Raw genomic sequence first — 22,684 nt, forward strand, 5'->3', positions numbered from 1 at the left:
CATTGCTTCTATCTGTAAGAAATGTTTGTTTCACTGTTTTCTTGGTTTCGACCAATTACTTTTTATACAGTCTATGGTTTCAACCAAGATACAAAAACATAGGTTTGACCTTTAAACCATTAAAGCAGTTATTGTGTCAGAGTTCCTAGAACAATATTCCAATTTGAATCCACGTAGATTAATAAGAAGAATCCTCAGTTCACCTCAGAAGTGTCCAAGTCTTCTGGTCTGACCTTAAGGTACTTTGCAGCACCGAACTGCTCTGAGCCAGATATCTTCTACCCTCCTCCTATACACACTCTGACCTGCCGCGAGGTTGAACATGGTGCCCGTCATGTACACGTTGATGGCAGTGAAATGTGTATATGGACTGAGTAACTGCTTGGAAAATTGCTCAGATAAAACCTTGTACACAGTCCATGTAGAACAGGAGAAGTACAGGAGTCCCTGCAGGATGCCAGTTACAGTGACCCTCACCTGACTCCTGAAGCGAGGACAGGAGAGGCATTGTCCGCTTGCTACCATACGACGCATGTGTTTGGACAGGTAGACCACAGTAGAGCCACTGGACATCAACATAACACACAGAGTGAAAAAGAAGTGGATCTGCACAATGTGAAGTGCAATTTCATACACATTTGACATGAATTCAGATGAAGGCATTTGGATATAAACCGTGTCAGGATTCATTGTGACATTGTAGCTAAACTCATCATAAATAAGATCTGCCATAGTCAAATAGTCCAGAAGCATAACACCAACATCAAGAAAGCTGTAAATTCTCTCAACAATACAAATGCAGTAAATTACAGGTTTGATATTCTTCTTAATCCAGATGAAGAGGGCCGTCTGCGCCGGGACAATCTGTGTGTAGTAGAAGAAATTAAGCCAAACAGAGGAGTTCATACTCGTGGACAAACTCCAGGCAAACACAACATAAGATGCAAGTAAAAAATACACGTTTTCAGCTGTGACTTGTACAAAGAACACCACTATGGCTGACATCAGGAAAGTTACTGTACAGACAATCAACATGCCAAGGAGAAACTTCAGAGGTTGCTTGATCCTTTCTCCGGGAAACGGACGGACCATGCAGAAGACAAAAAATACATTAGCCATGATGTTGAAAGTAGCTAAAGGCATATTAATCAGGGCACAAGTTGTATAGTCCATCCTTGTTTATGACTCCGATGAAGACACAGATTTGAAAAGTAGGTCTCCTTGCACTTTAAAAGCTTGTAGATCAATATGTTTGCTCTGGTAGTTTTATTGTCCTTGATTTTAGTGTCTGAATCGGATAGACCTTGCTGGATGTTGCACAGAAACTCCCTTTTCATCCACCTTCATTTTGCTGATTGTTTCCCGTTCCGTGTCTTTTCACCTTAGAGTGTTTTTACAGACAACTCCTCTGTAAATGTAGCAAATATCAGCTATTTGCATCACATGCAAATCAGAGTATGCAAATAAACCATACAAATCACACAGAAAAAGGTATACAGTCATGACTATGTTCTAACAAGGTAATGATTTCTTTCCCATCTTGATTATTCTGATATGACAACAAAATACACTTCTTAAAGGGGCCCTTCCAACAATATCACAATGCACTTTAAAAGAGTTGGGGGAGTGACAGGAAACTTATTTAAAAGATAATTGGTCTGAATCAAAGCAGCAGAGGCCAAGATTGGCTTCCTGCTTTTATGTCCCTAGTTTGAGTAAAACTCCCAAAACACGGGATTCTAAGACAAGTACACTGAACTTTATGTGTAAAATCCTTGGAGTGCTCACTTAATGCTGAAGTTACACAAACAATTTTCACAATATAACATATCTGACTTCTCTTCTATTTATATTTAGCCAGAAAATCTTCAATGTAAATGTGTTTACTCATTATTACAAAATCTTTCTGGTTCTTTTGATTTCAGTCATTCTCACAGTACATGTCCCTGGTGCCTCTTCTGACATGTTTTGCCATAATACAACCCAATAGACCAGAAAGATCAATTATATTTACATTTCACAGACACAAAAAAACACAATGATACTTGTACATCAAAGTTAGGATTAAAATATTTCACCTGGTGTTTACAGAGTGTATTTCCACGTCATTTGTAACCATGCCAGCACCGAACATTGCTTTGATCTTCTTCCAGATACCGAGCACCCGTAGCCTGAATGCCGCCTGACCGACGCCCAAGTTAAACGTGGTGCCTGTTATGTACAGCGTGGTGACCGTGAAGGAGATCCAAATACTGATAGTAAGGTCTGGAGAGAAGATGTTGGTTAATGTTGACCAGAGATTATAGACGTCGTAGACTAAGTAGAGCACTGCTTGAGAGATACCTGTGATGGTGACTCTGATCTGACGTTTAATCTTTTTAGTGGAAAAGCAGCTGCCACCCTGCGCCACACTTCTTATGTGTCTATGCAGGTAGCGCACCGTTGAAAAGCTTGACACCATCATGATACACATACAGATAAAGATATACAGCCTGATCACGCAGAAAAAAGCTTGGCCTAGGGTGTTCAGTTCATAATTGTGAACAGTCAATGTATTATTGTATCCTTTGGTTGCAGATATCTCATGAGCAACTTTTATGGCACTCCTGACCAAAAAAAGCATCCAGCTAAAAAACAAAGCCGTGTAAATGACGGACCTGATGTTCCTCTTTATCCAGATCAAAGAAGCTCGCTGTGAAGGGACAATCTGGATGAAGTAGAAGAAGATCAGCCAAACCGAACATGTCATGTTATTATGCACGTCGGACAACACAATCACCCACCCCATAAGCAATTTGAAGCTTTCATATTTCATTAAAATATAGAGTATGGTCAAAGAGACACAATAAAAGATTGAGCAGCAGACAAACACTCCCAGTAGTATCTTCAGAGGCTGCTTGAGTCTTTGTCCGTTGTGCGGTGGGAAGATCAGGCAATATGCATAGAAGATGTTTGCAGAGAAGTTCAAAAAGATGAGAGGATAATTGATCATTAAAGAAGCCATCACACTAATACAAATTAATTGAGCCATTGGTGGTTTAGAAAAGTCAAAGAATCAGAGGAAGTTGTGCGTCCGTGTGTATGCTCAGATCTTTTGAGCCTTGCTTTGTGAGAGACCTAATAGAAAATCAGAAAAAAGACATTGATGGGCCAGAACTGGCATGCACATTATGTAAAAGTAAATAAATAAATGTAGCGTATGTCACTGAGATTCGTGCAAAACCACAGCAGTGCAGTCAGTGTTATGTTAGTCATTTGTTTCATGTGAATCACATTTAAGATAGACGTGCAACATTTGGTTGCTGTTTTGGTTGTGGTTTGTGGAACATAATGTAGACAGTGTATTGTTACAATTAAGAGAGCTTTGATGTCCTAATGTCCATTGAAATGGTGAAATTGCTCAACAAAGAGTTTGATGAGATTAACTTAACTATGGAGGCCGACAAGGGCAAATGAGCTGCAACAGCCCAAAAGATTTGCCTTCGGAGAAACAGGCTGCAAATTCATAAAAGTTTAAAACAAATACAACACAGGAAACGTGCTGCAAATACAATTTATAATTTATTGATCTCTATCTCTGATTAAATTAACTGATTATCCCTGACCTCAAACTGACCTTGTTGGTCTCAGGATCTGTGTTTGATCCCACCCAGCCACCAATCATCTCGCAGACCCGAAAACTTGTCCTCCTGGTGGTGCAAAGATTCTGTGTAAATGAGTTTTGCTGTAAAAAAAATTAAAAAGTGCCTTCTGCAGACCTGGACCACTTCCTTTGTGATGAATAGATATGTTGCAATTTTCTCTTGCATTTATTTTCTTGGTCTTTCTGCTGCATCTCGTTTCTGGGCTGTTGCAGTGTTTGCCCTTTTCAGCCACTGTAGATAACACTGTAGATTCTCTTGTCTGTGTGTTAAGTATGGAGCTTGAGCTAGGGGGTTTGATTGGCTTTGATTAACATAGAAAGTGGAAGCAGGGGGAAAAAAGCTAGCTTGGCTATGTTCACAAAGACATACCAAGAGTATATAATATACAGCATCTAATAATGGTGGGTGTATTTGTTCTTTTTAAATAATCTCTTGACATTTAATGTGCCAAATCCTTAACTGGGTACTGACTCTGCCTCTGTCCAGGCCGCCTCACTGTCAGTATGACTCTAGATTGCACACTGGAAAGTCATAGCGCTAGTTAGCTTCCCAAAAAATATTTCCATCATGTAACTCCCTGCAAAATCCACAAACTGACATTGTAAACATGTTAAGCTTTAGAGATGAAACTAAATAGATTTTTTAACTTTGGCGAGTACTAAAGACGAGCTATTTTCAGCCTTTATGCTCAGCTGAGCTAATTGCCTAATGTCCAGTTAGAACCACTTTGATAATTGTATGGGGAAGCTCTGTTTAACGATGATCTACCTGGTGAAACAATCATGTATTCAGGTCAAAATTTGTGTGTCTTACTCCTTATATTTTTAAGTAAACACAAGCAGAGGAATTAATCACCATGTTACTAGAATTTCATGCAGACGCAAAAAAAAGTCGACAAAAGTCGCATTTGACATTTTCACGGCAGACATTTTGAATTTTAAGAATGCACAGGTTACTAATAACATTAATGGTGGCTGCCTCTGCTCTCTTCAGGTGGCGCAGTAAGCCATGACAGTGCTACAGTGAGCCAGCATGCACACCACCAGGACCCTTATACTAAAGCAGCTAAATTGATTCCAGTAGTCGTTAATCTTTAGTGCTCCTCCTACTGCGACATGTCAAGACATCCTCCGTCAAAAGGCCTTTGCTGCGTTTAAAGCTTTAAAGGCCAGAGAGAGAAAAAAGAACCAGATCCAAACAGAAATTCTGGATTATTTCATCAATCCGACTTTGTTGTCTTATCATGGTTTTCTCTCTGATTTTATTCTGACATACGAACCCAAGAAAAACATCGACCTGTTTTCTACTTAAAATGCAGCTGTTCCCAACCCCTTAGATTCAAGTTTGGCCTGCATGGAATGGCGTTGTTTGTCCAGCATATCCCACAGATGCTCCATTGGATTGAGATCTGGGGAATTTGGAGGCCAAGTCCTTGTTGTCGTGTTCCTCAAACCATTCCTGAACCATTTTTGCTGTGTGGCAGGGCGCATTATCCTGCTGAAAGAGGCCACTGCTTTTACTGAATACCGTTTCCATGATGGAGTGTCCGTGGTCTGCAACAATGGCACTCGACCATCCACATGATTCATCAGACCAGGGCACCTTCTTGCATTGCTCCCTGGTTCAGTTCTGATGCTCTCAAGCCCATTGTGGGCACTTTCTGTGGTGGACAGGGGTCAGCATGGACACCCTGACATACACATACACATACACAACAAACTGTGATGCACTGTGTGTTCTGACACCTTTCTATCAAGAACCAGGATTCACTTTTTTAGCAGTTTGAGCTTCAGTAGCTCTTCTGTTGGATTGGACCACACGATCCAGCCTTCACTCCCCACACACTCTATGAGCCATGACTCTGATGCTGGTTCACTGGTTTTCCTTCCTTGGACCACTTTTGGTAGGTCCTGACCACTGCAGCCCGGGAACCCCATAAGAGCTGCAGTTTTGGAGATTCTCTGACCCAGTCGTCCAACCATCACAATTTGGCCCCTGTCAAACTCGCTCAGACACTTAAGCTTGCCCACTTTTCCTGCTTCCAACACATAAACTTCAAGGACTAGAGTTCACTAGCTGCCTCACATGTCCCATCCCCTGATAGGGGCCATTGTCGCAAGATAATCAATGTTATTCACTGGACCTGTCAGTGATCATAATTTTATGGCTGAACAGTGTAAATCTAAGAATACAAAGTTTAGACAAACATTAATGTTTTCTGTAAGGCATTTTTTTCCATTACACCTGGAGCACATTTGTATTAGGTTGTGTAAGTATTCAAATGAAGTGGTGAGCTAAATGATGCATAGTCATTGTCTATACATGACACTACAGGAAACCAACTTCAATGGACCAGAGTACATGTAAACGACATTTGTTTTTGTACAAATCAGGTGTTTGTTTTTGCAAATCATCTTGTGAGTGTTGTCCCCATTTCATACTGTGGATGAAAAGTAAGTTTCAAGAGAACTAAACAAACTCCATCCACTGATGAAAACCAGTGCTGAAATACATTTTAGTTTGTTTTAAGAACTAAAAAAGATAAAAATTCAAGCAAAAAAATAATAAAGTCAGTGAAAATATTCTGTGCAATGTCTTTATTTAAATAAGCGCATCTGACTAAAACGCCAGAATGATAGATCATATAAACACAAAGAAGAAAATAGTCACATAAAAATAATACTCCATGTAAGAATAGGCAAACTAATTATGATACATCTTTACATTCATTGACAGTTATGATCCTTCTGGTATAAAGACAATTACTCCACACACACATATACACACACCTTGCATACACTAAAAGTTTAAACACACACACTTCCTCTCTCTCACACACACTTAAAGCCACAGGTTTGTGAATCTACAGTCTGTCATTGTGTATCTATGAGATGTCCTTTATGCTACATGTCGACCACTCAGACATACAGGGAATAAATAAAACGTTGGCAAGTCCTTCCTCAGCTTCTATTGGCATAAAACAGTATTTTGTGCATTACTCAGTGGTCTGTTATTGTCTTGTTCCATCTACATTTTATGTTTTTAAATCACAGCAGTGGCACGCACACATTTATAGCTCTGAACTTAAAGGACCGTGTCAGTGTTTTTGCATGTTGAATTTGTTACACAACACATATACTGCTGTTTTATATTCATTTAAATGTGTTTTTCCCACATCCTGGCACTTCATTAATGTGGGCACACTGAGCAAACACAGTGAGCATCATATCTGTCTAATTTATAAATGTGCAGTGCAGATTTTTCAAGCAAATCTGCATTACATAACAGCCGATATGATTTCAACTGTCATGGATCAACTACCGCAGGCACATTACAAGCATCTGCAAATTGTTTTTCCTCACACATAGAAGTAAATGAGAATCAGCGAGTGGCTGGCAGGCAGAAAAACACATTAAACAGTCTTTAACACCACAGCAGCTCGTAATGTGTGAGGGAAGTAAATGAGCTACAACATGCAAAAACGCTGAAGTGGTCACACTCTGAGGAAACATTTCACTTGCAAAAATGTGCACTTTTGCAACGTGCAGACACAAACACACACATATTTACATAGTGCGCAACCATGTATGTAGATGTTTCAAATGGGCTCTCGAAAAACAGTGGGGCTCACATATTAGCATTTTCATGGTGACAGAAAACCATCATGACACATCACTTCTTTGTGTGCGTGTTGAAGGTGGGGCAGTTAGAAGTAGTCTCTTCTTCGTGAATCATCACTGATGAAGGAGGGGTTCCACTGGGCGGGGTATATGCATGAGTGGCGAGAACCTGGCAGGCCAGTGAAGGGGTAAAGGCCGTTTCTCTCCAGGTCTGAGTTACGCAGCGCAGGCTGAGGGAGAGAGCACAGGAATCAGAAAACATATTTAATTTTCTTTGATTATCAGTTGTATTGAAAAAACTCACAAAACATAACTAAGTGTGAAAAATTAAGACAAAGGGAGGTTTGGAAGAAAAAATAAAGCTGCATTCGATGTCTACTTACAGAGTAGTAAATGTCAGTCATCTGCAGGAGGTTCTTGGTGCTGCCGTTCTCCTGCATCTCTATGGTCTCCCTCCCCCACTCCATGGATATGCGGTTATTTTTGGGGAAGTCTGCATACGGGGACATCTGCAGGTCTCCACTCTTAAAGATGATCTTGTTGATGTCATTCTTGTCTCTCCTTGGGGATAAAACATCATTTAAAAGTGAAAGATCTGCCACAATTCAGCAAAAATTTTGGAGTGATGACTTTACATATTTGCAAACAGAATAATAGATTTGTTTTATAGTCTAGGATCCCTTGTTTTATAAATCATGACTTTGAAAAAACAGTAGAGCTAGGCAGATAATACTGCGCTAGCATCAACAATAACATCAGTCTCACCTGCAACAGGTGACAATAAGAGCGATTACGAGGATGAGGAGCAGACCACCGCCTGCGGGCGACACCACGACTGCTATCAGCTTGTAAACTGCAAAGAGGTCACACAACAGCTTATAAAAAAAATGTATAAAAAGCATAAAAAGATCACAAAAGAAAATGTGACGCTTAATTTAACACTTGAACTGAACATGTTTTATTTAGGGAATTTTTAAAGCCACTTACAATTTCCACAATTGAATCCTCCAAATCCAAACATGCACCTGAGGAGGAGAAACAGAATCAGCAGTGAGAATGTGTTCTTGAATCTTACATTGTAACTAGATTCATACAGAGTGAGGTTATACTTACGGAACACAGGTGCCATTTTCCAGCTTGTAGCCATCCCCACATTCTGAAATGACAGGTTTTAAGATAAGATAAGATAAGATAGTACTTTATTGATCCCCAGAGGGAAATTCGGTTGTTGCAACAGCAAGCAAGCAAGAAGCAAATAGCAAGAAGGCAAGTACAAATAGAAATAGGAATAGATTAAAGTTAACTTAAATTACATTAAATAAGAGATATATACAACTGGTGACATAAGTGACAATCTAAAGTGACACGTATGGGTAATAGCAGCAACATTTAGCAGTATGAAATGGTGCAGTATAAAGTATGAAATAGTGCAATAGTGCAGTTAATTTGGTGTTTTCAAAATAAAAGCTTTCTTGGTTTTTCTAAATACTTAACAGGTGTTCCTTTACCTAAGCAGGACAGGTCTTCAGGGTTATGTTTGTAGTATCCTTGAAGGCACTGGCAGGAAGCTGTGCCACTGTTGTCTGTGCAGGTGGAGCGCTCCGTATCACACTGAGTCTTCTGGGCCACACACAGACTTTCCACTGGAACACAGTGTGGACAAAGTTAGTCATTACTACAACAACACAGGAATCTTGGACAACATTAGTAAAGCATATCAAGTATTCAGGTCTCATCTCAAGAAGAGGGCAGAATGTATTGAGCTATAATGTAGGTCCACATAAACATCATATATAAAATTGTACAACAGTAACAACTCATGTGAGCTCATACTGGTCTATTATGGTGTAAATTGTGTTTTGCTGTTTTTATAAGTATTGAATTGTTAATGTAGGATCATTACATCTGTATCATAAGTTTGTGAAATAAGGCCGCTGGATGAGGAAGTAGTGATGCAATGTAAACTGTAGGAGCTATTTACGACTAAATTGCGCCCTCTAGTGGCTGGTTACATAATTACAGCTATTAGGAGCTATTATTTAGGAGCCTGCCTTCAAAAACAACGAAAGTGTTTAAAACATAAATTTGGTTGAAATATGCAACAATAAACATCCTGAATGTCTGGCTCTATTTACCGTTATAAGTGAGCTGGTGGTGCAGGACCATGTGGCAGTGGGTCAAAGAGGAGCTGCAGTTGCTGAGAAACATCTGGATGCTGTTGTAGACCTCAGCACTCGTCACTTCGGTGGAAATGGAAAACATGTTGACAGCTGAGATACGAACCCCGTCCTCGCCTCTGCGGGGAAGAGATCGGAGGTCAGTACAGAGGTCTTCACTGACAAAATGTCCAAAAATATTGCAATCCTGAAAGTTAAACCAGTTTTTTTGTCAAATTTTCTCTAAAATTCATGGAACATTTTAGTAGTAGGGTCTATTTTTCTCATGTCAAACAAGCAAAATTTTAGATTTCATCTCATGAAGGTCAAGTAATTGCTGAGTCAAGGGTATAAATATGAATTTAAACACTTTTTCCTTTTCTGATTTTAAAAACATAACCTCATAGTACAGGATAATAACAGAAACTAAATTGTGTGTTGGCAAGAACTTACTTCGTACTCAGTGTTGAGCGGGTGTAACCTCGGAGGACTGATAATGAAGCATTGAGCTGAGGACAAGATATGAAGAGAGTGTCAATCAGATATAAAGCACATAAGACTGACAGGGATTTTCTCAGAAATGAGCAGAGAATATGAAGTTACGTGCACGTCCTCTCACCAGCTGAATAATCTCTCTCTGGATCTCATGCAAGGTGGAACTCGTGAAAACAGCAGGGTCAAGTGGCAGTCTGTTTACACTGAAAGTTCCCAGAAATGTCTTTGCTAAGGAGGATAGAAAATAATGTTGGTGAATCAAATTGGAAAAATATGTAGACTAGAGAAATAATATACACCACTGTGATTAAATAACTGTACAGCTATAATGTTTCAGACAGGTTTGTACCTCTGGTGCAGGTGCGTCCGTCCTCCAGGTCGAAGCCGAGCGGACATTCACAGCTGAAGGAACCTCGCGTGTTCACACATCTGGATCCAACAGGACAGGGGTCCCTTTTACACTCATCCATATCTGGACACATGAGTACATGCAGCTTTAAAATCACTGAATCCATGTTAACTCAGACCATTGCAGGGAAATGTTACACTATATTTAAACACAGCCTTTAAAGTGGCTGCATGTTGACAGTGTTGCTAGAGAGGTTCACCCTGGTTGCAGGTGGGTCCTGTCCACTCCTGCTGACAGTGGCAGGTGAATTGATGCCCTTTATAGCTCACACACATCCCTCCGTTCATGCAAGGGTTTGACACACAGGGGTTTCCTGGAGTGTAGAGAAGAAATCAGGCATTTTACCAAAGAATAAAAAACAACTAAACCCTTAAAAAGTTTAAAACAAACAGAGTAATCAAATTGGCACACACAGTGGTTTTATCAGTCACATAATGTATATGAGTGAATGCACATTTTCCCTCCTGACCTAATTTCAGTAGTCTATTGTATTCAGTAAAATCAAAGTCATTCTTAAATTGCACCACTAAGGAATTTCCAAAAAGTGCATAATCTATAATTAAGCACCCTTTTCAGACTGGAGAGTACAGATCTGTGGTCATTTGGAAAAACAAATCTGCATTGGATGTAACTCTATTAACATTTGAAAAGCTTAAAAAATAAAAAACAGAACTATGAGGAAAGTTAAGACATAGATTTTTTAGAAATATATGAATACCTATTGACTTTAGGTATTGATTATAGGATTATTGCTATCTGTTATCCCATCCATTGAACTCTGAAGTTAAGTAATTGAAAGTGTCAATAAATGGAAACCAGAATTTGAGCTTTCAGTTTAAAGGTTGGGCTCAAAAGCTTAAAAAGGGGGTATTATGCTGTTTGACATTTTAAGACATATATATAATGTTACAGTGTTGGATGTCCATACTAAACGTTGATATCGCATCAAATCTGTAGGTAAAAGTATGTTGGAGTAATCCCCAGGCTTCTCAGCTCAGTCTGCTGGCTGCTGTGAACGCCAGGCTTCACACTGTTTTTTTCTACATGCACCTTGTGACGCCTCAGAAGGCTTCTGAGAGCTGGCCAATCAGAAGAAAGCAGGCTTGTAGGGGTGGGGTTTCTTAAAGGGACAGAGCTGACTGAGTCCTTTCAGGCAGAGGCTGTATGAGGGCCTGCACAAAGCACCAGTGTGAAAAAAAAATTAGGATTTAGTTTTTAACTGTAAATTATGCTAAGCTACTCCACATGTATCAGCTTGAAATTAGCATAATACCCCCCTTTAAATCTGCCTAAATTTCCTAGTTAATTTCTATGATGAGTAATGCATTTTTGAAGTTGGTAGTCCTAAATATTGAATCCTTCCTTATTCCTTATCATTTTTGAGTTATCCTTGAAAACTGTCTACCTCATAATAATAATAATAATAATAATAATAATAATAATATAATAAGCTTAGCAAAAGGATTTTTCTTTCAATAATAAGACAGGAATATCTGAGTTTTTGCTGCCGAAGTTTTGGACTGTATTATTGTATTTTAATAATGTGTTGGGTTTTGGACACAAAAGTAGCACTTGTAAGCAATTATCTGCTATAGTTGTATGCAGTTCAAGCTTTTACTTGTCCTAAAAACCAGGTTGGGTACATCTTTTAAAGATGACATTTGAACTTGCATGCTAAAACTGATGTGTTTTTAAATTTGTTAGATAAAGTCAGTAAAGTAGGTATCAGATAGAAAAGAGAGTATCATGACCAAATCTTGCTGTGATGCTGAAGAAAGAGTTAACTACTAACTTGGTAGCAGTGCAGCCTTTGTGGTGCTGAAGCCAGTGGTTATAGTTGTCACCACAGGCTCTGTAGCTCGACTGCCTGTCCGCCTCCCTGTAGTCTGCACAGCCTCTGTACTCTTTGTTGGGGTGCTTTGGGTGTAGGCGGTGGTGATGTGCTGTCTATGAGCTGTGGTGACTCCCAGAGTGGCCGTGCTCGTCTCTGCCTGCAGGGTGGGGGCGTTTGTGGGGTTAGCCATTCCAGTTGAGGGCCCCTGGGTGTGGCTGGGTGACAAGCGGTGAGTCGGGTGAACTGCAGAGGTGGAGGGTGCCAGAGTGGAAACTGTGGTGGGGGGTGTAGTGTAGGGCACAGTAGCCTCGGTGGGTGACTCTGAAGTAGAGCTGCTGGTGGTGCTTATGAACCTGAAGGATGAGGTTGCAGGTGGAGGAGGGGTGGGAGTGGTGGTGGAGGAGGCAGTGGCTTTGAATGTGTCTTCCTCCGTCATTTGGGATCTGTTAAAGAGGAAATGAAATGTAATTAGACATATTTCAAAGTAATGATATAATTCTAAAGCAAAAAGATGAAGCCTTTTGTTTTATTTCTTTGCCTGTGCATACCTCTCTGTAACAGTGACAGGCGTCTCGGTGAGGAAGGCCTCTGTAACCAGCATTGTTTCTGTCAGAGAGTCGTCCTGTTCAAATGTACAGCCTCTGACTGTAGTGGGCGCTGTGGTCAGACCCCAGCTCACGCTTTCCTCCCCAGTCTGGGATGAAACCCCTTCAGTGCCCTCCTGGTTCTGCGTGCTGGAGCTGTGAGCTCCAGTGGAGGACTCAGTGAAGGTTCGGAGACTAGAACCTGTCCCCTGGTCTGTCCCTGAGATGTTAGTGAGACCTTCTGCAGGTGAGGTGAGAGGAGGAGTGGAGGAAAAGGACACTTCTGATTGGTCAGTGCTCGGTTCTGTCACTCTGAGTGGTGGTGTTGAGTCGGAGGTGTCCTCTGATGTGGAGTTCTGCTGATTCTCGGTGGCATTAGGTTGTCTTTGGATTCCTCTGGGCCCCCCAGTCTCTGAAGACATCCCCCTGAAGGAGCTGGTCATGTGCTGGTCTGTTGTGTCTCCGCTGTCAGTCCCGGTGGAGGCGCCATTGTGGGTGTAGTCCTCAGTCTTAGCAGAAATTCCCCGTGTGGAGGCAGGCTGATGAGACTCCTCTGTAAAGAAAGAGGAGGTGCTGTTGCTGGATGAGGATGTGACAGATAGCAGGGTCCTCTCCCCAGCTCGGCTGGTGGTGGAAGTGTAGGTGCTGTCAGTGTGGACGGAGGTTGCGTCTCCTAGTCGGAGGGTGGTGTCTGGGCTGTCCCGGGGCAGTCTGGCCTCCTCTGTCGACATCCAGGTTCTCGCCTCCTCCGAGGACACAGCAGGGGAGGCGTCTGGCACCTGGTGTGTGTTAGTGAAGTCCGTCCAATCCCTACTGCTGCTGCTGCTGATGCTGCTGCTGCTGCTGCTGATGCTGCTGCTGCTGCTGCTGCTGCTGCTGCTGCTACTGATGCTGCTGCTGATGCTGCTACTGCTGCTGCTGCTGCTGCTGCTGCTGCTGCTGCTGCTGCTGCTGCTGATGCTGCTGCTGCTGCTGCTGCTGCTACTGCTGCTGCTGCTGCTGCTGCTGATGCTGCTGCTGCTGCTGCTGCTGCTGCTGCTACTGATGCTGCTGCTGCTGCTGATGCTGCTGCTGCTGCTGCTGCTGGCCTCAGTGGTGGCTACAACAAGGGAGGAGGTGAGAGGCTCAGTAGACGGACTGGTGGGCTCCAGTGAACGACTGCTGGTGTCTGTGAAGGTCTGCGTCTGCTCAGTGTCTGAGGAAGGACAAAAAGGAATATTATAAGCATCAGGTGTGATTTTCTCAGACAGTTCACCCTCTCAACAACAATGATCTGGAATGTTTTTTGTCTCCAATTTTCTCAGTTTGTTCTACTTTAAATAAACAAGCTGCACGTGTTGTAGTTCACTTCCAGCTGTGGCCACCAGAGGGTGCTCACCAGGCTGTATCAGACCTCTCCAGCAAGGGGGGGGTGCAGTCAGAATCACTGTTGTAGTGTTGCAGACGGAATGATTTTGGGTGGAGAACAATTGGCAGCCGGGCTCGTCTACTCTAACAAAGGCTTGAGGTCCTAAATGTGGTGGTGACTGTCTCCGTTGGGAATCAGTCGTTTCCTTCCTAACGCTGAGCGAGCACAAGGCCCTGGCAGTAAACTGTCACTGTGGATGTGGGCGTGTTTTCGTGTTCAGTGGCTGTGGAGATCTTTTTTAGCCTGGCTTAAAATTGTAGTCAGGTCATTAAAGTGTCACAAAAGAATGTTGTTATTGAATAGAGATAGTTGTTTTCGATACTTTTTTTTTTTTTTGCAGTTTGCCATCGACATTTCACAATAGAAATACACAAGAGCCACGCATAGCGAGCAACGGAGTGACAGGCAAACAGAGGTCACCCGCTGGGATCAACCTAGAGGCATTTCAAATGCATGGTATGTTTCTTTGACAACAAGTTCTCCGGAATGCCCAAGAAATTATAAAGACAAATTCTACATCTTTTTATCAAATCATTACTTTAAAGCTGCATACCTTGTTTTGTGGCCCCTTAGCAGAGGAGCAAGCTGTTAACATGGATATATTATCATCTTTTAACTGTACGTGTACTCAATATGGATCAGTATATTGACAGGGATCAATCAGTACATTGATTCAAAGGGGAAAATTCAAATGGAAAAAATTACCTATATCGTACTCTTTAAGATGCACTGTCTTATACTTACATAAGTGTATACTTTTTTTTTATTTAAACAATAAGAAGACTTAGTTAAGAAGATTAAGAAGTTTAGTTTTAGCTGATTTTCATCTTTTATTGATAACTGGCCACTGAAATGATTTAAAACAAAATCATATCATGGCAGACTTTGTGATTTTAGCAGATATCGTGATGAAACTTGGATTTGCACCCCTGCTTTTTACATAATTAATATCAGTCTATTTTTGTCTGCTTTGATCTCCTGGCTCCAGGATCTGAATCACATTCACTAGCTAGCTGCTAACTTTGTTTCACTACTGTTTATTGCTTTGCTTGTATTGTAGAGTGGATTTATTCATCATTTTTTTGCTAAATACAGCTAAGAGAGTGGTGAGACAAATCTCTATGCCAAACAAACTAAATAAAAAAATAAATTACCTTGTAAAAATAAAGGACCCAATCTGCATAGTCCCCGCCCACTATGTACTACTTAAATGGACTGTACTTATATAGCGCTTTTCTAGTCTTTGCGACCACTCAAAGCTGCTTTTACACTACATGTCACATTCACCCATTCACTCACACATTCATACACTGATAGCAGAGGCTGCTACGGAAAGTGCCCAACTGTCAATCAGATATCACATTCATACCCGTTGGCTATGCCACCGGGAGCAATTTGGGGCTCAGTGTCTTGCCCAAGGACACTTCGACATGTAGACTGAGGGAGGTGGGGATCGAACCTCCAACCTTCGATTGAAAGACGACCGACTCTACCACTGAGCCCTTGTAGCACATGAAAAACACCACATAGAGAGAAAGACACTTAAATGCACCAAAAACCTGACCGAAACTTCAAAGTGTGATAATTCTCTGTAGGTTCATCATGAGAGACCTTTTTCACATTTACAATAATGCATGTGATCCATTGTTTACATTAAGATATTGATAAGTGCAACTTTAAAGCTCCTGTGAGGAGTTTTTCTCAACTGAAATTAATTCTGATTACTCTTTATAACCTACAAAAGTAAACCAGACCATGTGCGACAACATTGATTATTTCTATATAGTTATGTTTGATGCCTGAAGCTGCTGGCGGGGGATAGGTGTCAGACCAAGCGATTAACTGCACGCTGCCTTTGATTACATTTTCCAGGGCAAATATTTAAAGTAAGTAACACATGACTGTTAAAGAAAGCAGGATGAGATTTTTTGTTAAAAACCACCACTTAAGCATGTACAGGACAAAATCAGCAAAGAGATAAGAGGTACGGCTTTGTCCATAGGGGTCGCTAAAATGAACACATACAGAAAGTTCCGCATAGTAGCTTTAAATAACTAGTGGACATTTTATGGGCTTGATTTGAATCATATCGTATGATACGTGTAAATAAGGGGGGGAAAACTGTGTGTGTGTGTGCGATCTCTCTCAGCCTTATTCTGAGCTGTCTGACATCCCATTATCTGGCCTGTCTCCTGAAGCAAAGGACTGGAACAACAGCACTCTGAGGATGAGCGTCGGAGCTGGACAGCATCCTGACAGACAGCAGACAGCGAGCAGCAGCCACCATCCAAAAACCAGCGGAGGGGAGAGTTCATATTCAGAACAGCCGGCCCACTGGGAGTCTGTAGAGAGAACTGAGCCATTGGACTCTATTTTTCACTTTCACTTCCTCTGCATGTGTCTCTCTCATTATTACATTTTCTCTCTCTGGATCCAGTCCGGGCAACAAAACTCAGACTGGAACGTGGTGTTGGCAACAAGTGGCGGACACTCCCAGATTCTTTGCTGTTTATCTCTCAGCTCCAAATAGTTAACACAGTTGTAAGTGTGACTTAGTGTAAACTCTGTGGCTTGCATATTAATTTAGGCATGTGCAGTGTGTTTAGCATATTAATGAGCAATGACAATGCTATATCGAAGCAGGATTGTGAATGGAATGATTCATTTTTAATTATTGTAGGTCATTTGTTGCTGTGGACTCAGTGACCACATGTTGGGCTTTGTTTGAGATCCACACTCAGGTTGTGGGTTTGTCACCAAATTCTGACCTTATGACCCGGTTCAGGACAGGGAGGGGAGTCTGGGTGAAATCCGACTGAGCGTGAATAATACTCAATCATTCTTCAGGGGAAATTACTCAATGCCTTTTAGCAAATAATTCGGCCCTCACATTGTTCCTGCGGAATTGAAATGGACTACTCCCAGTCTGAATGAATCAAGCGTGACTGAAAAAAAAAACCCCATCATAGCTTTGAGCTACTTTGAGGAACTTTGTGTTTGTGTTGATCTTGGCAGCCCCTGTTGACAAAGCGGAACGTCTGATCTATTTGCTGATCGTGTCCTGTACACGCATAAGAAGAATTCTTAAACAAAACAATTCCTCCTGCTGTCTTTTATCTGTCTAATGTAACACTCACAGTGGATCATTTCCGTAGAAATTGTAAACAAAGGCACTTTTGGCCCGCACTCTATAAATCGCCTCATCTGGTATACCGACCCGGTGGCAACGGGAATAAAAATGACCATATAGCAATAGTCAGTATTATTCCTGATGGTCTTGTTTGGTTTAGTTTGTCATACAGAGGCATCAGTATTAATTTCAGTGGTTTCATAACCAGTGAAAAACTTGCAGTAGCTTTAAGTTCTCACAGAGAACACTATTACACATGTGAAAGAATAAAGCAGCTCTCAGGACAGGAGCCGCTTTTTGTGTATGTTTCAAGTGTAAAATGCAGTTATATCTGTTTCACTTTAAATGTTGAAATCAGTGATACAATCATATGTAAATGGTAAATGGACTGTACTTATATAGCGCTTTTCTAGTCTTACACTACATGTCACATCCACCCATTCACACTCACATTCACACACTGATGGCAATGACCTAAGTGCCAATCAGGGTCTATGCATTCATACCCGATGGCTGTGTCTTAGGGAGCGATTTGGGGTTCAGTGTCTTGCCAAAGGACACTTCGACATGTGACTGTAGCAGTCAGGGATCGAAGATGACCGACTCTACCACTAAGCCACAGCCGCCGCATATGTCATAGGCTCCTTTAATAAATATATATAATATGAATATAATTTAAACAAATGAAGTACAGCATCAGAGAGAGATGTTTTTAAGGTTGTTTAAGGTGTAAGAAGGCTATCAGGTAAACTGTAGCTTAAGTAGTAGTACAGTTTGTAATAAACTAAAATAAAGTTCCAATGCAGTTGCACAAGAAGTAGCCTATATTGGAGTTGTAACCTGTGACTTTGTGTTTGGCTTTTACACAGAACAGTGGGATTGCGTATAGATTTAAATGTCTGTCTGTACTAAAGCTCCAGCTCTCTGAATGAAAGGTAAAGGACCAGGCTGTTACTGGGTGTCTTTATGGAACCTTTTTTGGTATCTCGCTTGCCCCTGTTTGCATTACGCATCCTGATATTCCTAAAATTATTTTCTAAAACCTTACCCTCAGAACCTAAATCTCCCTTTCATGACCTCTGGATGGGGTTTAAGTTAAGCCAGCCGGGCCAGAATAGTATTTTGCTTCCAGCACAGCAGCAGCACTGAGCTGAAACCCTCTATTTAAGGGATGAACTGGTATCACTGCTGGCTCTCCAAAAAAAGATTCTCCTGCTGTGTTATATTAAACTGCTTTGAGCATATAACACAATGGTTTAGGAATACAGGCTGCAGGTTCACAATCACTCTCTTATATGTCTGCTTCTTTCTATTTGCATTCTGTTTTATGATATGTTTATGTTTCGTGAAACAAAAAGCAGAGTGTTTCTATATGGACTGAGGTCATCAGTAGACTCTACTGTCCTACATGCCTTACTTGGGATACTTTTACTATCACTGCTGTCTTTGCCATGCAGATGTATGATCAATTGGTATGGGGTAAATACCCTTATACCTTATATACATCTGTTTGTGCCTGAGATCACAGACTTTACTGTGGCAACAGCTACACCACAGCTTTATTGCTAACAGGAAACTAGCAAAGGTGTCAAAAGGGCAAGATGCTTCAGGCAGCTTTTGCACATTGCTGCATACATTCGTGCTGCACTTCCTTTTACATAACATTGACATGGTACCTATTTTGTACATGCTTTCATCTTTTTTTATTGTTTGTTACTGTTATGCACCAATGTATGAAGGTTTTTCTTTCTGAAAACCTACTTGGCAAAAACATGACTCTGATTACAGGAGCAGAGCCACATTGATGGACCAAGGTAACATTTTATTACTGTCCTTCTTTATTCATTGTCAGTTTGAAGAGGTGGGAAATATCTTATATTAAGTGTCTAATGGTGGTTTTATCTTCTCTATATCAGAAGCACAGATTGGAGAATAGAGTACAAGTCTTAAAAACACATTTAATACTAAAGAAGGACTAAAACAATTTTCGTCGAATCGACTTACGTTTCATTTATTGACTTAATCATTTATTTCATTTTCAAAACATGAATATAAAAAACTTTGTCAAATCCTTGATTAAACAAATAAATCAATTTGAATATTTAAACTGAGGCTTGTGTTGCTGTGCTAGGATTTTTTTTTTTTTTACTATGATGGTGCAACTTTTGAAATTCAAGTCAATCTAGAAATTAAAAAACAACTGATACATCTAACCTATAATGAAAGCAATTGAAGCAAACAAATCAAAAGAGCAATGCACTTATTTCATGACACTTTGTAGCCTATAAGATTCATATCAGTTCAATTTAATTTGGCATGCAATGTGTGCCATAGCAACATTAGAAATGTAGGGGATATCCAGTTACATTTTTCACATTTCATTTAACATGACTTTTTAAACAAATAAAGTTTTAATTACGTTATCAATGCTATCCTACACCAAATGTTAGCTTATCTGCATTTGTTATCACAAATGAGCTTCTATGTAGGGGTTCTATTTTATCCTCCAGCAGGTTCATGTAATTCTCATGTGGTATATTGGGGGTAAACCTGTCTGAAAAGTTGCACTTGCTCTTACAGGCCTCACTGACAGTGTTCTTACCGAAGTTTCCAGCAGCAGCAGTGTGTGTCTCAGCAGCGTGTGTGAGCAGGATGTTCCTCTGTGATGGTGATAAACTCTCGCTGGAGTATATAGTTGAAGTTGCATTGTTTTCCACGTTACTTAGTTCATCGGTGGCTGCTGAAATATACAATCCTGCCGTTACCGGATCTGTGTTGTTGTTACTGGGGGTCCCTGTCCCGAGGGCCCCCGGTAGACCCAGCAGGAAGACCGACAGGGACAAACCGAGGACGTGATTCAAAAACCACGTTTCCATGATTTCCAAGACCCCCAAAACGGTCGCCGATAGTTTCCGTAAAGTCGAGTAGAGGCCGGGGACTCTCCCGGGGACACCATGAGAGGAGCACTTCAGCTTATAGTGAAGTTTCACAAGAATTAAGTAAATCCTGGTAGAGGTCCGGAGGAAGGAGGTCCGCTGCTCGGACGGCGGGGAACGGAAGATAACAGAGATGCAGAGCCGAGGCAGCAGCCTGTTATCACAGCCCGGGCTCCTCCTCCTGCACCCACACATACACGCGCACACATTCACGTGCGCGCGGTGGTTTTCCCTCTGTCCTGTGATTTAACCCAGTGGCGGCCTGGTGCCTTCAGGTGTTGTCGGAAGTCTTGCCGTTAAACAAGTGGAGACTGACGCTTCTGAGGGAATTTAACTAACATCACGCGTCACTTCACTCCTAAATCCTCTGCTCTGATGTAGGCTACAGTACGGAAACCCATCTTCACCATTAAAAGTATATAAAGATAACAATAATAGTCACATTGACGAACTCTTTTTTATGTTATGTATTTATTGAACTCCTATTACTACATTATTACATTATTATACATTATTTCCATTTAGATTCTCAAGTAGGCAATTGTTTAAAAAAATAGCAGCAAAAGACAAGTGTAATTACTGCAAAAGGCTTTTGAATAGCCTTCTGATAATCCCAAACAAAAAGTGGTCGAATTGTATGATATATTTGAAAATAGTGACTTGCATGCAAATTAAATCGAGATCCAAAATATTACAGAAAATGTTGCTGCAAAACTTTTTGAAAGAATTTTTGTGTGGATGATTTGGTGCAGTAATTAGGTGACACTGCCCACTGCCCTCCAAGAAGGTTGGAGCTGCTGCCGCAGTTCCCTCCAATTCAACAGCTCTCATGGCTTGCTAACTGAGCAAGGCCTCAGCAGCGATGCAAGATCCTGAAAAGATTACCGGTTTACTCAGCACGAACTAGTAACCGTAGTTTAGCAACAGCTAAAAGAGTCTGCCAGCTAACTTTTCAAGTAAGGACAACGGAGCAACGAAGGACCAGTTTCCCTCCAACTGGACACCATAACAACGACTGCAACTTTCTTCACCAGAACCACTGCTCCCCCAGCCCGGTTGAGCAACAGGATCGTCAGCCTAACCATAGACGGATTATCATGACCATGGGCCCTGGACACAAACTCGCCACGGGCCCCTGCCTACACATGCAAACAGTGCGCGTGCAAAGGCTGTCTTCCCATTACGGACATAACAACACCGGGCAACACACAACTACACAAAATTACTGTCATTTTAGGTCTGTTTTGTTTGGCACCTGCAATGTACAGGACAATATACTTGTGAGAGACAGCAAGCTCAAATAGCCAGCCCTTGCAGTATTATTGAGTAAAACACACCTTAATTAAAATATAACCACCTAAAACAAATCGTGAAAGTAATAAAGGCAACATGAATGAACATCAGAGCCACAGCTACGACCACACAAAACCACAGCGAAACTACGCACCTAAACCACCGGCATGAGTACCATCATCTTGCGTCACTTTTCTGGTGAAAATTGTTGACATGGATGGAATTTGCTGTACCAAAGCGGCATCTTTGGCTTTTTTTTCTTTTCTTTGTTTTCATTTAGCTGATCCACTTCCACTCCGCTTCTCCATTTTGAAAACTCGCTGTATGTTTGACCCTCAGCGTAGGTACTTAAATCATTGTGTCATCACACATTACTGATTTAATCTGATTTAATGATTTTATTATCATACTACATTTTCAAAACCACATTCATTCCAATATTTTAAATTGTACCAAAAAAAAACAACAACTCTGAAGGCCAAGGGCCCCTGTTGGCTCTGGGGCCATCGGCACACGCCCACTTTGCCAATGTGGTAATCCGTCTATGGGCCTAACAAGCTGCAACACAGCACAGCAACGCCTTTCCATCCATGGTCTGGTAACGTAACATCTGGACAAAGCTAGAATAACTCACAGTAGCGGCTAAGCAGGAATGTTTACTGTATTGTAATGTTATTGATTTGATTTTTTACTGAGTTGTATTGTTGTAATGTCTGATTAGTCAGGTATTAAGTGTAGTTGAGGTTACTTAGGCCTACACAAAGACATAGTCTGCATGCTAAATTAACCTCGCTCTTTTCTAACCCGGCATTTTTAAGACTTAGACGCATACAATATATTGGACTGACCTTTTGACCTTTTGACCAGACTTTGTATTTAATGTTGCACAAGAATGAATACTGCCAACCTCTTCTGCGTTTGAACTCCAAATCCTTCAACCTACTAGCTATCAATAATTGGGTTATAGTTATTAAGTCAATTATTAATCAGAGTCTATTTTGATAGTCTATTATACTTCATGAGACTGAGGTAATTAGATGATTATTTTATTAACTTCATTAAGTGGTGCTGCCTACAGAGGTGATTTAATTCAGATTAAATCATATCTTTTATATAATTAACAATCATTTTTAATAATTGTTAATTTATTTTAAAAGCCATTTTTAATACCTCCC

The 22,684-nt window shown here is 41.0% G+C and overlaps 2 protein-coding genes across 2 annotated transcripts; both read right to left on the reverse strand.

The window, feature by feature from the left end:
• Positions 1 to 234: 234 nt before the first annotated feature.
• On the reverse strand, positions 235 to 2,464 carry tas2r201.1 (taste receptor, type 2, member 201, tandem duplicate 1). Its single transcript, XM_069663460.1, has 2 exons — positions 2,079 to 2,464; positions 235 to 1,174 (listed from the first exon to the last, which is right to left on the reverse strand). The coding sequence occupies exons 1-2, from the start codon at positions 2,462 to 2,464 to the stop codon at positions 235 to 237; spliced, it is 1,326 nt and encodes a 441-aa protein (XP_069519561.1).
• Positions 2,465 to 6,232: 3,768 nt separating this feature from the next.
• On the reverse strand, positions 6,233 to 20,301 carry heg1 (heart development protein with EGF-like domains 1). The gene is made up of 15 exons (XM_069663709.1): positions 19,883 to 20,301; positions 13,823 to 13,937; positions 12,707 to 13,570; positions 12,117 to 12,601; positions 10,524 to 10,637; positions 10,265 to 10,387; positions 10,040 to 10,143; positions 9,874 to 9,929; positions 9,400 to 9,560; positions 8,773 to 8,907; positions 8,378 to 8,420; positions 8,252 to 8,289; positions 8,030 to 8,117; positions 7,648 to 7,825; positions 6,233 to 7,494 (listed from the first exon to the last, which is right to left on the reverse strand). The coding sequence occupies exons 1-15, from the start codon at positions 20,154 to 20,156 to the stop codon at positions 7,351 to 7,353; spliced, it is 2,922 nt and encodes a 973-aa protein (XP_069519810.1). The 5' UTR covers positions 20,157 to 20,301; the 3' UTR covers positions 6,233 to 7,350.
• Between the last annotated feature and the right edge of the window lie 2,383 nt (positions 20,302 to 22,684).

This window comes from Semicossyphus pulcher, unplaced genomic scaffold, assembly GCF_022749685.1.
Source record: "Semicossyphus pulcher isolate SPU_LCO1_2020_fin unplaced genomic scaffold, fSemPul1.0.p SCAF_15, whole genome shotgun sequence".
NCBI classification, from domain to species: Eukaryota; Metazoa; Chordata; class Actinopteri; order Labriformes; family Labridae; genus Semicossyphus; species Semicossyphus pulcher.

Excerpts from the sequence above, each read along its gene's own strand:
- tas2r201.1 (XM_069663460.1), bottom strand. The coding sequence starts at position 2,464 with ATGATGGTGTCAAGCTTTTCAACGGTGCGCTACCTGCATAGACACATA. Across the intron at positions 1,175-2,078 it reads ATACACTCTGTAAACACCAG|GATGGACTATACAACTTGTG; the intron begins GTGAAATATTTT and ends GTCATAAACAAG.
- heg1 (XM_069663709.1), bottom strand. The coding sequence starts at position 20,156 with ATGGAAACGTGGTTTTTGAATCACGTCCTCGGTTTGTCCCTGTCGGTC. Across the intron at positions 10,638-12,116 it reads AAAGGCTGCACTGCTACCAA|GAAACCCCTGTGTGTCAAAC; the intron begins GTTAGTAGTTAA and ends TCTACACTCCAG. Across the intron at positions 10,388-10,523 it reads AGGACCCACCTGCAACCAGG|ATATGGATGAGTGTAAAAGG; the intron begins GTGAACCTCTCT and ends TCATGTGTCCAG.